The sequence below is a fragment of the Phalacrocorax carbo genome, chromosome 5 (assembly GCF_963921805.1).
Source record: "Phalacrocorax carbo chromosome 5, bPhaCar2.1, whole genome shotgun sequence".
NCBI classification, from domain to species: Eukaryota; Metazoa; Chordata; class Aves; order Suliformes; family Phalacrocoracidae; genus Phalacrocorax; species Phalacrocorax carbo.
Window position 1 is genome coordinate 67,626,007 of NC_087517.1, and position 16,645 is coordinate 67,642,651.

The window sequence follows — 16,645 nt, forward strand, 5'->3', positions numbered from 1 at the left end:
GGTTTGAAATGCCAGACTCTCAGGCTACCCAGCTCTGCTGGAAGCACTGACACAGCTAAACAACTAAAAGGAAAAAACTATGCTGAACACAAGCAACTCTCTGGGAGGAAAAAAAAAAAAAAATTACTGGTCTTATCTTAAAAATAAGCAAAAGTGCAATAGGCAGCAAATCAAGTACCCGCTTCATGTCACGGATGATACAACCTGGAAGGCAGAACATCGATGCACCGCTCCTGGTAATTTGTACGAAACTCTGCCTTTCAGCTGCAATGTTTTGAATGTTAACATCATGAAAATAAATTTATCCCACGCTCACGCTTGGTTTTGCTGAATTGCCGTGAGCTGTCTTTTTAGGTGTGTTCCACATATTCATTTTATTGCTTTCTTCTCTTCCAGAGGAGGCAGCAGCAAGCAGGTGCTACACATTTGAAAGCTGACACTTGCTGTGGCCAGAGGGAAAAGGGCAGAGGAGGGACATCCCTCTTCACTGACAGGAGCGGAGATTTTCACTTGTTATTCTGTGGTAGTACGAACCTTTCAGCTACAACTGTGCAAGAGTTACGTCTGCCTCCTCTGCCTTGGTGTCTTCCTACTCTGACGTGTCCTTTTTGTCAGCTGGGATTTTACATGCTAAAACGTACAAAACCTTCAGGCTAATACATACAGAGAAATGCTTAGAAAACTCTTCCATAAGCAAACCTAAGTGTACTTCTGGAAATCACAAGAGGAGGCATCACTCCACTACTACTGCGATTATACAAATAACTGACGCCCTTTTCACACTAGAGAAATTTGTGTTAATAAGTTCCCACATGGCGTAAGATTAAATCCAGCAGTCAAATTTTAGTTCATATCAGTGTCAAAACTATATCCTAGAGTTTTACAGTCGCGGCACTTACAGTAGCATGAATTCATTTCACACAGTCAGTCTCTTTGAATCTATAGAATCATAAAACAGTTTGGATTGAAGGGACCTGAAAGACCATCTAGTTCCACCGCCCTGCCAGGGGCAGAAGCAAAGCGAGAACCCGTCCCTGGCGGGGCTCGAGCCACGAACCCTTCGGTTAACAGCTGAACGCGCTAACTGCTTGCGCAACAGAGACTCCAGAGTTGATGGCCGATAATGCAAAAAGCAAGGTCGAGATGCTAGTGTAAGGGGAACTCTCCGGTGGTTGTCCTGACAGCCATCATCGCGCTCTGCGGTAACACAGGCGGGAAAACCAGAACTGCTCTCTTCTCCCTGGCCACTGCGCCTGCCTTTCCTCAAGCACCTCCACTCCCAATAGAAAAGGGCACCAAGCATTTTTATAGTCACAGTTGACAGGTTTTGTTCAGCTACTAACCTAAGCCTTTCATATTTCAGAAGATCTGTAAGGCATTAAAAATAAAGGCAGGGCAGAGGTTAAAATGACTGTTCAATTTTCCATTGAGACACAAGTTCTACATTTGTACCTTGACTTAAGATTTGCACAACGTTGTATTTATTTTTTTTTAAATCTAGGAATTGTCAAACTGAATTGAGTCGGAAGTCTACTTAGTTCAATATCCTGCTTAAAAAAAAAAAAAGGCTTCAGAAGTTGACTCCTGTAGGAGCCAACTATGAATTAATCAACCCTTTGTAACTCTCTTGATCTGGCAAAAAAAAATTGTTTACACTCTTTGTGAAAACCTTTAACTTGATTAAGCTTAGTAACTCTTGCAACTCTCTTGTTATTAGTCCATAACCTGGATTATAAACCATATTTATCGGGATTATCTGGATAAATACTTACAATTTAAAAAATTATGTTTTAATTTCCAGTAGCTGCAAGCTCCACGCTGCCATCACACAAAAGATATTTTATCAGTTTTGATTTCTGCAAAAGCATGGTGAATTTTTTCCCCTTTATATTTTTCCTTTCTGAACTAATCTCTTGCCAGTTTTCACTTCCTCTACTCAGAAGAGCATTCCTATGGTTTATTCCTGTAATCATTCTGATCTTTCTACAATACTTGAGAGAGATGTGGCTGTTGCAACATATACTTATTAGATTTTTTTGTTTGTTTTTAAATTTTATATTATGCTAAGACGATGAAGTATATATCTAAAGTTACCTTGAGTTGTAAATTTGTTACATAATTAAGGGAAAAAGATTTTTTTAAAAAGGCTTGAATAGCATAATTAAAACCCCAGTAGTTTCATTACCTGTACAGTTCCCATAAAGTAAATGCAAATTTGTAATTTAAAAATAAAAAAGAGCTTTTTTTTCCTTTTGATTTGACACACACATTTAGGCTCTGTGAATTGAAGCAGAAAAATACCCTCTTACAGTCTTATTTTCAACAGCACGTCACTGTTAACCATCGGTGAAGACAGGGCATTATTTAAAACAACCCGAGCATGCAGTGCAGCTCTAGGTGAGGGTTAGCACACGATCAGAACTTAGACTGATAACTTAGAGCAGAAGGTATTTTGTGGCTGCCACCATGAGGCAACTGCATGTACTTCTGTTGTCATTTATATAGTCTGAATAAAACTGGACCCAAGCAATCACATTTCAGTAGATCCTAAGCACAGCTCTTTGAACTAGTCACCGAGGTGCTCTGAGATACTGGTTTTAAAAAGGGGAGTTTACATACCTATGAACGTGTTTAAAGCCTGAACACATTATGCACACCCTAGTCCACCATCCAATTGTGGCAGCGTTCGTATGGGCTGGATGGGGACAGACGGAACTGTCTGCTTTGCAACAAGAGTTATAAATGATCAACTGTCCTTTGGCTGAAAGGTGGAGCCCTAATCTCAGAAATGCTGTTGTATTGCGATGCCGTCTAGTGACGGGGGCTGTAAGTGTGGGAAGGCATCCTCCCTGCCTACGGGTACTGGAAGTTCACTTCTCCCCACCCCCTCCGTCTCTAGATGGAATACTAACAGTCTGTAATAGTTATACGCTAGAAGAGTGCGATTTTTTTGTTAGGTAGATCTACGGCAATCTGGAACTTGCTCAGCCTGTTGTGCTCTGCTCAAATAGGCATTTGGTACTTTTCTTCCTACAGTAATCCAAGCAAACCATATCGTTACTTCTGTGAGTAATTACAAGAATTTTTTTTTTTTTTTGCTGTATTTTCCCATTAGGTATAACCCAAGTTAGGTAAGTCCCATTTTACAAATACTGGCACTTCTATATTTGAAATTCCTAACATACTACAGAGACATACACTCATGAAACTTGACAGGTGATGTTGACAGCACAATAATTTCAAATCAATAAATTTGAAATATCAGGGCAAAAGTTAATCTAGTACACACACGAACACACAAAACCTTCACAGCAAAATATATATGGAATGTACACACACACACACACACCCTCCCCCCCCCCCCCCCCCCCCCCCCATTCTGGAAGTAATAAATTTAAACAGCACTGCCATGAATCTTAACACAAAATGCAACCCAGGCATCACCCAACCTGAGGATGAGCAAGTTGATGGCCTTTTGAATGATTCAGTTTGGAAGGGTGACATTAGTTGGTCCCTGCTTAGAGTACTGCTTACTCGTTGCTTATGTTCGGATGAAGCTTACAGAACAAATAAAAATGTTTTTCATGCTTCTCCAAAAATCATTTGTTTGTAAGAAGAACAAACCTGAACGGAATTAGCACTTTCTTTTCCAGGCAGAGGCAGACCCCTGTATACATACAGCATATACTAACTCAGTCTGTACACCACACAGATGGAACAAAAATGCAGATCTGTATGGACAGCAGGCTTGCCTGAAGAAGCAGAATCTGTCATCCTTACAATAAACAGGATGTGAGTTTTGCCCAGCGATGGCCTCCTGCTTGAAAAACCTTGTGACTAATTGCTTCCTACCATGAGTTTAGCAATCTGGCTGCTGAAGACTTCTCACTTGAGACAGCTAGGCTATCTGCAGGGTAAAGTGTTCTCAGCAGGAGGAGCAATCTGCATCAAAGCAACAGATAACAGTGCTTCCTTGTTCCAATGTCAGACAGCACAGAAAATCCTTTGACTAATATCAGATGTAACAGAAATTGCCTAAAAGGAGCACTTGAATGCATAATGCTCTCGTTACTCACAATACTGCCCTTTCGCTTCAAATTTCCCCAAGTTTAAAAATAAACTGCTGATATTTTTATTGGTCATAAATGGGCAATTTTTTCCACTAATCATCCAGGGTTTATCAGTGAACAGCAGCAAGCGTACTGTGCCGTGCAAGGCCACTGTGATTTAGAGTCCAGATTATCTTATGATATTTAAATAGCCTTGGCATTAACAGCAAGCTGTCAGTGCAATTTCCAAGGCTATGCAAGATCAGGATGCAAGTATGGGGCCTTAGGGAAGCTGAGGAAACAAACTACCCAATTACTCCAAAGTCAGGGACCGCCTAAAGCAATGTAGTGCCAGCAACTGATGGGGCCCTAAAAGCCCACACCCCAGCCTTTCCTTCGTCTGAACCAAATTCTCTCACATCAGCCATTTTACAAGCGTCACCCCTTCGTGAACTGTATTTTTATTTTTAGTAAAGGCTATATATTTTTAGTAAAGGCAATCGGCATCGATTCCCTCCCCCACCTTTCAGTATTTGTATTAAAAGTCCTCTTCATTCAAAGGAGCGCAAAGTTCAAACGTCCTACCATAGCAACACATCTCCTGCCAGTGAGTGTGCCATTGCCGCCATCGTTCCTCCTCCCAAGGCACCATTTTGAATTGGCTACTGCATCTACACGAGTTCACAGGTACAAACATGTTTAAAAGCATCATTAAATGGAGATAGTCCACTGCCTACAAACAGCTGTTTCCATATACACAGCTGCAGCACTTTGTACTGGGTGGTACACTGAAGGCATTCTGCTTTTTATTTCCAACTGACAAGAAAACAGTGTTGCCCCCTCCCAAATGGAAGTTCAGGTGAAATCGGGAGCTCTAGGAAGGTGAGCTGCAATGACCTTTGATGTCCGGGATTCATACACACTCTTATTCCACTGTATTAATTACCCAAAATGCTAACAATCCTTAAAGCAACACGCAAGCTGTAGTTCTGCACTGCTCTTTTTCGTGTCGGTGGTCATCCTGTGTCACACAGACAAAGATTATACTGCCACCTTCAATATAACTGGAACTATGAGTGCTTCTATAAAGTTTAGCACTGCCAATCACATCATCGGTGTGCCTAAATATACAGATTTTAAGCAATATATGAAGTTTGTAACCAGCCATTTGGTTACCAGACACGCTAACAGAGAGGTTTTTTTATTCTGTGGGAATGCTTGGGGATTCGAGAGCGGAAATTGTCAGATATGGACTCCCAGCCATATGGAAACACTGTTATTAACGACACTGATGTACTGAAATTGTTATCTGCAAAATGGTGATAAATTATGAGGTCTAAAGATAGCACTGGTGCTACAATTACATTTAGAAGAACTTTCTCTAAGACATCTCTATACATACTTGTACATCCAGCTCTGAAACAAAGCCAAACTACAAGATATATTAGTTTTCTAGGTTTGGAGAGTACCTTTTTCTCCTGGCAAACCATCCTTTCAGGGAGTACGGCAACAAAACCAAAACACGTACTCACCGACACACCTCATTCCAATCTGCCATGAAGATCAGTGCATGTGGCAGCTCCTACAAGAAACCAGTTTACACAGTTATCTACTTACTGCAAAAACTCTGTATTTATGTGTAAAAATAATAAAATACCGAGTCTTTTAGCTTGAACATAAGTAACACACTCGTTATAAGATGCATGGTTAATGCTATGATCCCTCTTTCTTATTATTTGTTTCTCCTTCATACATTCTTGAACCAACTCTTGGAACTATACTCTTTCAAGAGCTCCTTTTGCATCTGGTAACTTTGAAATATAACTACGTAACAAGAAAAGAAATAGCTGAACGGAAAGTTAACACTATTTTTTACTTGTCTTGGAACCAAACATTTATTTCTTAAATTTTTACAAATAGGATTTTATACAAATGACAGAGAACAAAGTTTTCTACCAACACTAAATAAATCAAGGTATGCTCAGTATCTTCACCAGGCAAGGCTGGTTTCAGTATCAAAGTAGTACCCAGCTGGTCATGTACCATATTCTCCGGTGCTGTCAACTACCGTAACTTTTGAGGTGTACCAATTTATACCGGCTTTCACAAATATTTGTACTAGATTATAAAAATCTTCCCCCAGACCAGTTTAGGATCAGGTTCCCCAGTTCAATATTTCCCCAGTTAACCTCTTGAAATGGAACAAACAATAACACCTCCTTTGGGGAGTTACCGACTGAGGGTTATGACCGTCACAAGCAACCACGTCATGCAGTGGCTTTCATAAACAGATCACACAATTTTTTTCCTCCTCTCCTGAGTCACTGGAAACTGGTCCCAGAACTCTGCTACTCTGAAGGGTAAGGCTTCCTCCTATCTTTGGGAGATTTCAGGAGTCTCAATACATGCAACTTTTCTTCAATTCCAAGTTAATTTTGAGAAGAAAAAAACCAAACACCCCAAAGTCCAAGGTAAAAAGGTCTACTAAAAAAAGGAACAAGAAAGAAGAAAAACAGGCCATCTCAGTGCCTCATTTAATTTACTTTAAATACAGCCTGTTTGCACGTTCCTTCAGTACAGCAAGGATTATTGTCCAGCCACATTTTCTTCTTCAGAACTGTACCGGTGTCCTTCACAAAGTGTTTTTGTTAGTTAAACTATGTGGATAAACTCTCTTTACCTCCAAAAAAAAAAAGTTACTTTCTTTCTTTCCCCTGGATTCTCTGTTAGCCTTAAAATATTCCTGGTATGAGCCGGTAAGGCACTGCAGCAGTGTAGCGCTTCCAGTCCTTCCCATATTTGCTGAAACAACGGTGTTCATCCCTAATGCAACGGTGGGTTAGCAGAATAGTCATATAAACAATGTAGAAGTAAGGCAAGATGTGTTCAAACCCACAAGTTAGGCAATAGGCCAGGGAGCCCATCAAGTCTCCTGTGTAGTTAAAATGACGTGCCCACCCCCAGAACCCCGAGGTCATCAGTTTGCTGTAGTACTTGGTCCCGTCCACAGACATGTAGGAGCACTCAATATACTCCGGCTTCTTCCCCCATATCTTGCAGTTGCCATTTGTACGACGGAAGAGGTCCTTCTGGTGGTTGGTCATTCTGAAGATGTAATAGCCGATCAAGCCCAACACCAAGATGCCTATGGCATTAGCTGTGCACAGCTGCACAGGGTGGTAAACCAAATATAAACCCTGGGAGAAGGAAAAAAGAAACAATCAGTGATTTACTTTAAATATATGCTCAGGATGCCAGACTAATTCATTGACCTACAGAACAGATGAGTAAAAAGAATAGGAAAATCTACCCTACAAGTAAAACCATGGGAAATTTTCAGAAAATTCTGCATCCTACATTTTCTTTTTCTCTTTCTCTCCAAAACTGCATTTCTTAGGTGGAATAAGAAGGGAGAAGTTGCAAGGATGCAGACAGACTAGGGCAGAAGGGAAGAAAAAAAAAAACCAACCAAACACAAAAAAAAACCCCACAAAACAAAAAGAAAAACACAAAACACCAAAAAACCCCCAAACCACCATCCACCAAAATACCCTCAACATGCAGGAGTACAAAAAGAGACTGAAAGGATTTAAAAATATATATACAGACACAATAGACAGTGACAGAAATGGGCAAAAAAGAAGGGGAGGAGAGAGAAAGACGTCAATTCCATGCAGGAACAGTAAGCCTTCCTACAAGTCAACTGTTAGAAAGGATGTTGCAATGGTTACTCAGTGTTCAAACTGTCTAGAAACAATTTAAGATAAAAATCAAACTGCTGGGGAGAGTGTTTCTGGAAAGTTTCTTTCCTTTTAGCCCAAATGTGTATTGTACCACATTTTTACCTGCAAAGTATAGAGGTAAGGCAACCAAACACAGTCTCCCCAGCCCAAATACCATCCAAAATGATCATGGCAGATATCAATGGTTTTCAAATACCAGGCTTCGTTCCAGAAGAAGTCCAAAACATAAATACCCTGAAACAGAATGGTTTCACATTAAGAACAGAGCACTGTCACCAGTTATCCTGTTTAACAGCATCAGCCTAATCTTTCTGTGCTGTCTTGTGATAAGATCTCAAAACTGACTTGTGTTTTTATTTTAACATCTCAAAATAGGGTATTAAGAGGAACATCTGACACAGATATACTGCATCTATATAGATAAAGCAATAATAAGTAATACAAAGGCAAGTGTGCTACTGTAAGGACACGCACTTAGGAAGCACACTCGCATTTGGCCACCCCTACTTCTCTTCAGCTTGAAGAGTCTTATGCTTATAGAGAGTGGGAATAGAGCTTCTATCAAGCAGGCTCCCATTTACACATATCAATAAATAAATCCAAACCCTTATCTGTACTTATTATTTTGGGGTCTCTTAGTAGAAAGCACAGCACCTGACTGGCTCTTTGCAGGTGTGGTGACATCTGTAGTTCTGCATATCACACACACACAGACACAAGTTAGGTGCAGTGCTGCCCTCAGAAAACCCTGCCCAATCTTGCTCCAGAGAAAGCCACTGAACTTGCCATTTTTCTCTTTGGATTCAAGACCAGGCCATGCCTGTTTCCAGAACATAGGCTCAGAAAAGTATCTCTTAATTTAAGTTTACACTGAAATCTGCTGGTGCAGATATGACCATGCCACTGGTGGCACTCTGCATCAATACAGCAGAGTATTCACAGTAGCACTCTTCCAAGAAATGAATACAAGTGTCCAAAGCAGTAAGCCCCAGTGCATCATAACTGAATGAGGTTGTTCAGGCCAGCAAAAATTGTTTAGGTTCAACTTCAATGCAAGGAGTTTTTTTTCCTAATTTAATACTAGTTTGTTTCTGAATTACTTTCTTATTTTACTCCTCCAAATTTACCTGAAGGACATTGACAAGGATCATGGAGTTGGTTACTTGACCATACAGCTCCTGTTGCTTAGCAGCATAGGAAAGGTTAATTAGAGTCCAGGCTACAATACCAGGACGCCCATTGAAGAACAGCTTGAAATCAAACCATTTTCCTATTCGAGGGTTAAATTCAATCCCCATCATGTAGTCATAAAAGAAGTTGCCAGTGAATTTGCTGGAAAGCATAAAGAAAAATAAATCAGAAATGTATGCAGTTATACCCGAATACACGTTATTACTATTCTGATTACACATTTCAGATTCACTTGAGGTAATGATAATAAAAATCGTAAAACGATATAATGTTGTGGAAGATAAGACAAATTGATCCAGCCAAAGCACTACATTAGTAGAGACAAATTTTCGCTTCAAGGTACCCCAGTTTAGTCTTGGTAACACTCTTGAACAGTTTAACCGTGACCTTACATCCATGCTATTTGTGACAAATAAGTACCCGTGACACTGAGGCTGCCAGCCATATGGCATGTCGCATGAAACAGAGGATGGTGCTGAGGAAACAAAGAACCACAGTCATCCATTGGCCTGTCTGTGCCAGTAAAATATATTCTGTCATTATTATTCTGCGCAGCATTCAATTTATGTGTCTGATCACCTAGTATTCTCTCATTATTAAAAACCACATACCAGTCTTTGGCATTGGTAGGGAAGAAGTAGCTTTTAATCATTGCAAATGTGGAAACTGCGTATCCCAGGACATTGGCACACCATAGGAGAGGAATCCAGTTGTCAAAAATGATGGTGGGCGAGAACCATTGGAAGTAATAGGCATTTGCAAACCAAAGCATGTGGGTAATGATCCAAGCCTGAAGTCCATTGATTTCATACTTATTCACTGCACCTAAAATACGAAGAAAAAAAAAAGGTATGTTACTGACATTGCATTAGTGCACCTTTTTATTAATATGGATATGCATGCAATATATAGAAGCTCAATCAAATGCTCATGAAATGACCTTGCTCTCCTCACCTTCTCAGTTAAACATCTTGGGGTGCTTTTCTGAAAGTTTCATTAGACTGGTGTAACTATCAGGCTTTGTTAGGCTGAGTTTTTCTCTTTACACTCAGCTCATGAAACAATTAATAGGGAGTCTCCCCTAAAACTGACCAAGGTAATGAGCTACCCTTTCTCACACTTAGTTCACATCACCCATTTTGTTCAAGTGTTGTGGCTTACCCCGGCTTCAGCAGGTACGACTGCATTGCCAAATGCTAGCCATAGTTCACTGCTGATTTTAAGCGCCAAAATGATCACTCTGTATTTTTCCATTGCTGGTGTGGTGCCTGCCATATCAGTAGTTTTGCTAACAGTAAGAGACAGAAATCCCATCATTTATTCTAAAAGACTACATAGATTGCTTTGTATTTTTGTGTGAAGTAAACACAAGGAATATGAAAGCATTTATGTCCACCATTCCTCCAGATACAATCTTTAATAACCCACAGGTAAGTACAGTAATACTATAATTTTAAAAGTTTTTATGGTGTGCATATATTCTAAGGAAGAACTCACCAGCAGGGGTGACAGCACCTTCTTGTACACCTCCTACATATCCAGGGAGAAATTTATGGCAGAAGTCAGGAACAAACACATACAGAAACACCTAGAAGAGAGAGAACGTTTTAAACAGCAAAAACAGGCCAGACAAAACCCTAAAAACCACTACTCCTTTCATACACATACCCAATATAACACACGACAGTTTCAATTAAGTATTGGATAAGTAAATATGGCAAGATTTAGCTGTTGTGATTTTAGACTAGTAGTATGTCCAAGCTATTAAACAATCATAAAGATGTACTTCGTGGATGGTTGTCACTCTCTTGTGGTAGGGAGGCAGGACAGTCGGTAACTAGATTCAGGTCCTTATCCTTTTATTTTGAAGTTAATGTGTGTTCCGTGTAAGTTGTTTTCCAATTTGGAAAAAACATTGGAGTAGCTTGCTAAATTTGAAGGTATTTTACAAATATAAGTTCTACTTCGTACGTCAATGTTCTTTTACTGTCCGTCTATAGAAAATATCACCCCTTCTGCAGTGTTAGCTTATGATATTTTTATTATGTATTAATTTAAAACAAATGGGTATTGTTGTAACAGAGTTGCTTTTTCTTAAAAACCATGTCAAGGCCTATGTCACAGAAGGAACATTTGTGTGTATTCTCTGTATGTTTATTTTACAAGTGCATAAGCTTCTTCTGGATTCCAAAAAGCCAAGGAAAGTGAGACACACCGAAGAGTAAACGCCAGCGTGATATTCCATTATCCTTAACATAGAAGGATTAATCAAAGAGCTGTTTGAAAAACCAGCCACTACCTCTAGATCATAACTCAACGATATACCTGGAAAGTGACCCAAAGGGTATAGATGCCAGCAGCCCTATAGGTCAGGGTCGGAGTCTTGTTCCAGATGTCAGACAGATGTTTATTCCCCGTGAACAAGTCAGTAAGCGGATCAGTCAGAGAGCACTGGTACTGGTCACAGGACATTATGAAGTAATATACGATAAACGGCGCAAACATGAGCAGGAAAAGGATGCTTGCCAAGGAAAACCAGTCCACCTCCCTGTAAGCCAAAACACAGCATTATTTTTTTCCAGCTTTTGGTTAGAACAGCAGTTTGATTAAGTCAGGCAATTTTTTCAGTGGACCTTCTAAACTAACCAGATGAAAACTGAAAATGTTTTCAGGGCACATATATTTCTTTCTGTTAAATAGCTACAAAAAACTTTGCATGTTACATACTTTACCACAAACTGTTATAAAGCTATGCTAGCTGATCAGAGCAACAGAATAGATGGTATCCCCCCTCCAAAAAGCAGATTATTATTACAGCCTTCATGTTTTTGATGGCAATCACAGGTATAACTGGTAGAGTACTCAGCTGGAAGTGGTAACAGAACCCCAAGAATATTATGCAAGCTTGGAAACAGAAAAGACAGCCCTTGGACAGCCATTAGTTGAACCAGCTCTACGACACTCTGACTGGCTGCTTCCCGCTGCAATATAATACTCCACTAACACTTGCACAACTCTCTGGGAACAGGGACATAAGTCATAACTCTTGCTACAGCAGGAGATGTCAGATGGCAATACCACAGATGGACGCCTGTTTTCCAAGTCTCAGGAAATATTTTGTTCAGCCCTTGAAGGAACTAAAAATTTACTGATTTTTATTATTTGCTTTCCTTTTTTGCAAGGAGGACTGTGTTTTAACTCAAGCCATCTGGCAATACCTCCATCTTAAGAATCCTGAACTCTTCTTCAGCAGCTGCTACTACAGCTCGTTATCCATGAGCTTTCACAAGAAGGGCAATACAACAATCTGTTATTTATAAGAGAAGTTTAAAAGAAAAGTAGCATCTATAGCAGTAAGTATGAACCAGTTTGAAATACAATGACTAATGAGGGTCATCAGCTTCTCTCACCATGCTCTTCCCCACTGGGCTTGAGGTGTTCGAGTACCATTTTGGGCGCTTCTGTGTTTTCTTTCTTCAGAAGGTTTTTTCTCCTGATGGGCTGCCATGACGTCCTGTATGAGAGAAAATATTCGTGGTATTATTCCAGCTGGTTCTCAGTAATTCTTATGGGTCTACAGAAGAGAAACACAAATAAAAAGATATTAAAAACTGTTATACAGCCTTCTGATTACAAGGCATTTGGGGAAGGAGAGTAGGAAGGAAAAAATCCTTCCTGATTCCTTATGATCTTATATTCAGCAAAACGTAATAAAAACACTGATGCCAAAGTCATCCATTAAACTTCTTGCCAAATGGAAATTTCTTTTAAGATATATTGTATAACATATGGCTTGTATATATAAGATATATGTATAACATGTGAGATGCAAAGGGGAAAAGCTGTTTTGCCACATTCTTATAAACCTCTGAAAATAAAGTTCTGTAATTAATGCTTTTCTTAATTAGAGACATTGCTACTGTTGTAACATTGCCTGTACTGGACCTTGGCAAATTACATACTTTTCCCCAGGCCCCTTGCTCCATATATGTTAGCTACATCAAAGAAAACAAGACTACAGTTTATAATCCCATCTAAATCAGAAATCAGCAGGAACAGAGAACAACTTCCTAGGCAACACCTAATTCTCTCTGTGGAACATGCATTATAGATTTCTTCTGCTTTGCCAAATACTTCTTTTGTTAAAGATCATCACCCCATAATCTGAACAAAAAAAAAAAAAAGTATTTTTCCTGAACTTTGTCTCGTGGGAAGATATAGACTCTAACACACATGGAGTGTTGTAGTTTGCCATTTGGGGGGAATTTGCTAACAGTTGTTAGTTTTGTACCTTCTCAGGCTTTGATGTTTTAACTCAAACCAGAAACTACCAGTCATTTCCACTGAATCAGAAATTATATGACAACACACTGTCAGGGCCCTGAGGGCACTAATAAGCCTTACTGTCCCTGCCCCGCCTGGCCCAGGGCCTCCCCTGAGGTCCAGTATACCCATTTCAGCCCATCCCAGGGCCATTGATCCCTGCCCCAGTAATGCCATGAGTGCTGCTCTCCAGCTCCACCCGAGTCCTGCCCAGCCATAGGTCCTGCTGACCCAGGTCCAACCCACAGGCTGACATCTAGGCCCAACCTCATCCCTACGGCCCTGCCCAGCCGTCCAGGGTCTGCGTCTGACTCTGCTTCCCCTGACCAGGCCTGGCCTTGGGCTGACCCTATCACCACAGGCCTGCCTGGCCATCAGGGGAGCTGACCCTGACCTATGCACTAGCTTCCCAGCTTGACCTGCCTCATTGCCATGAACCTGCCTGATTATCTGGATTCTTGGTTGATCCTGGCCATAGTCTCTGTGTCTGCCCTGCTCACCTCCCGGCGGTACTACGGGGCTGACAGGTATGCCCCTGCCTGCAGCTGTGCCACCCCCCGAGCTCCCAGCTCCTGGTCCCTTAGGGAGCAGCAGACTCTCACTGCTCCCCAACCCATTAAGAAGAAGGAAGACACCCCAGTGCCAAAGCAAGGACATCTCAAACAGGATCAGCCCAGCTGCAGGGATAACACACCACTGTCGGATTCAACATATGTACTATGTCCCTCTTTAGAAACGTCCACACAATACATTTTAATAAAAGTGTTTATTTTCAGAAGTAATCTGAAAAGAAGCCTAATCATTCCCCTTTGCCAACCTGGTTAGGCAGAAATCCTAAGCAAAGAATGCAAGAAGATACACGGGTTGCAGGAAGCTGATGTTATTTTCTATTTCAATTATCATAAGTGCTAACTACCCCCCTGTCTTTCAGCAGAGACATTTTAAAATGCCGTCAGACTCCTGGCTTACATTTGAGCCAAATTTGAGCTCAGATTTGTGCCAGAAATCTACATCTTTCCAAGTATCAATGCTTTCACGACAAGGTTTCTAAAGCAAGTCATGAACCAACCTCAAGAGGAGATTACTAATCACATACAAGACAAGGCAGGACAGGAGATTCACTGTATCAAGGTTAGAGCATAGCAGCTTACTCCAGTTACTTGCATCAGTTTTGCTTTACAACAGTAGTGCAAATTCTTACAGGGAACAGCTACAATACTAGTAAGAATTTTGCCAAGATAGAAACGCTTTTATTCAGGAATCATCAAAATTGGAAATATTTAGGTCAGATGAAACCTTTGATGTCATTTAGTGCAACCCCCTTGCCCCTGCTAAGAGCAAGGACAATTTAGATCAGGTTGCTCAGCACCTTGGCTAGTTATATTTTTAATATTTCCAAGGATTCCACGATTAGTCAGTCCTACTGAGAAAGTGAGCCTCTTTTCTAAGAGGCACAGAAAAGAAATCCTAGGCTGAGAAATTTCATGGTGTTTAGTTTTGTTTTAGGCTCTTAAGTAGCCAAACAGCCCAGCTACTTTGCAGAGCTCAGCATGCTAGATTTAAAAAGCTCTGCTCGGTCTGCTGAGCACTTACAAAAAGCAGCTGGCAGTACCTGCGACTTTGTGCAAGACCCACACACACACCCAGTTTATCATTAATCCTACTAGACAGTGCAGAAAGTAGTTAATCATCCAATTACTAACCCTGGGAACGGGCTAGATGAGAAAGGCTGGCATTCAATAGGTTGCATGTGGGATCCACACTTCCCCCCTATTTAAAGGCCAACAATTGCCACAAAGTGATGCCTTTCTACAGAGCAATTTAACAAGTGCCTTCTTAGGACTATTCCCCTAAACAAATACACCCCACTCTGACAGACAGCTATGCTGGCAGTAACAATCTCTCATGTTCAGAACTATTCCCACATCACTTGACACATGCTAATTTTTCTGGATCAAGACTCTCATTTAAATCATACTCCTATTAGTAACTATTTCAATTTCTATAAATGCAAGCTTTCTGTTACCCCACTAAACACACCACAAATATTGCTTTCCTAAACCCTTAGTCAGCTTCTTAACAAGAGCCTGAAGCAAAATCCACAGTTCAAATATGAGTTGCACAGAGAACTCCAGAGTCTCTTCCTATGAGTCCAAGCTTCAGGGCTCAGCGATGAAGTACCACATTACTGCTCATGCTGCGATAAAGGAATAGTCACATCAACTACAAAATTCACTTGGAAGCTCTGCTTATTTGGTACCTAAGCCACAAATCTAATGTACAATTCAGAGTAAAGCCGACATTAAGTCCTTTCAAGCAATAATAATACGCATATTTGATTCTTTTCATCTGCATGCTCTGGGCTTACTGAAGAGGTTCTTCAGTAGATCAAGTGGAAGCGTCGCAAAAAAACACTTCTAGATTTTGTCCTACAAAAATAAGGCAGACTCCTCTTCATGAATATATACGTTAAAGGAAAATCCCTAGCTAACATGCAATATTCCGCAGAGCCCCACGCTTTGCACGGGAGAGCAGGCGGCCCGGGCGGGGCTCAGGAGGCTCAGGGAGGGAGGGCAGCACCGGCCCGAGACACGGGCACCCCGCGGACCACCATCGGGAACGGGGGGACCCGCACATTAAATACAACCTCCGGCACCGGGGGGCACTTCCAGAGCCGACGGTGCCGCAAACGCCGCCTCCTCCTCCAGCCCCACTCACCCCCTCGGCTCCTCACCAAGGCCAAACATGGCTCCCACACGGCACCCGCGAGCCCGAGCCCCCCGCGCACGGGCGGGCTCGGCTGGCCGGCGGATGTTAACCGCTACTTGGACGCGGTGTGAGGGGGAACTTACCTGTGGCATCGCCGCAGTCCCAGCTCCGCCCGCCCAGTGCCGCTCTCCCCACAGCGGCGCAGCCCTCACGGAGCACCTGCCGCCCGATCACCGCCCCTCAGCCGATACCAGCCGCAACACCGCTCTCCTCAGGGCGGCCCCGCCCCTCTCCGCCGCTTTGACCAATCCCCGTCGCGCTCCCCCCACTCCGCGCAACCGCATTGGTGGAGCCCGCTCAACCCATGGGCTGAGGAGAGGGAGCGGGCGTGGCGACGGCGGCGGGAGCCCGCTAGGTCCCAGGCGCGGTTCTCCGTGGTTTTAGTTGCGGTGGGAAGGCGGCGCGTGCGGCTACCCCTGTGAGACGGGCCATAAGGCGGGCACGCCCGAGGCGGCGGAGGCCTTGGGAAGGATCCCTAAAAAGAGCAAAGGTTTTGCGGGAAAGAGAACTGGCGTGCCAGGAGACGGCGTAGTGCTGGATAAGCCGAGGGTCTCACGGCAGCCAAACACG

The 16,645-nt window shown here is 42.0% G+C and overlaps 1 protein-coding gene across 1 annotated transcript; it reads right to left on the reverse strand.

The window, feature by feature from the left end:
- Positions 1-5,903: 5,903 nt before the first annotated feature.
- On the reverse strand, positions 5,904-16,302 carry DHCR7 (7-dehydrocholesterol reductase). The gene is made up of 8 exons (XM_064452877.1): positions 16,159-16,302; positions 12,394-12,497; positions 11,309-11,531; positions 10,481-10,571; positions 9,595-9,808; positions 8,920-9,124; positions 7,895-8,026; positions 5,904-7,246 (listed from the first exon to the last, which is right to left on the reverse strand). The coding sequence occupies exons 1-8, from the start codon at positions 16,165-16,167 to the stop codon at positions 6,782-6,784; spliced, it is 1,443 nt and encodes a 480-aa protein (XP_064308947.1). The 5' UTR covers positions 16,168-16,302; the 3' UTR covers positions 5,904-6,781.
- Between the last annotated feature and the right edge of the window lie 343 nt (positions 16,303-16,645).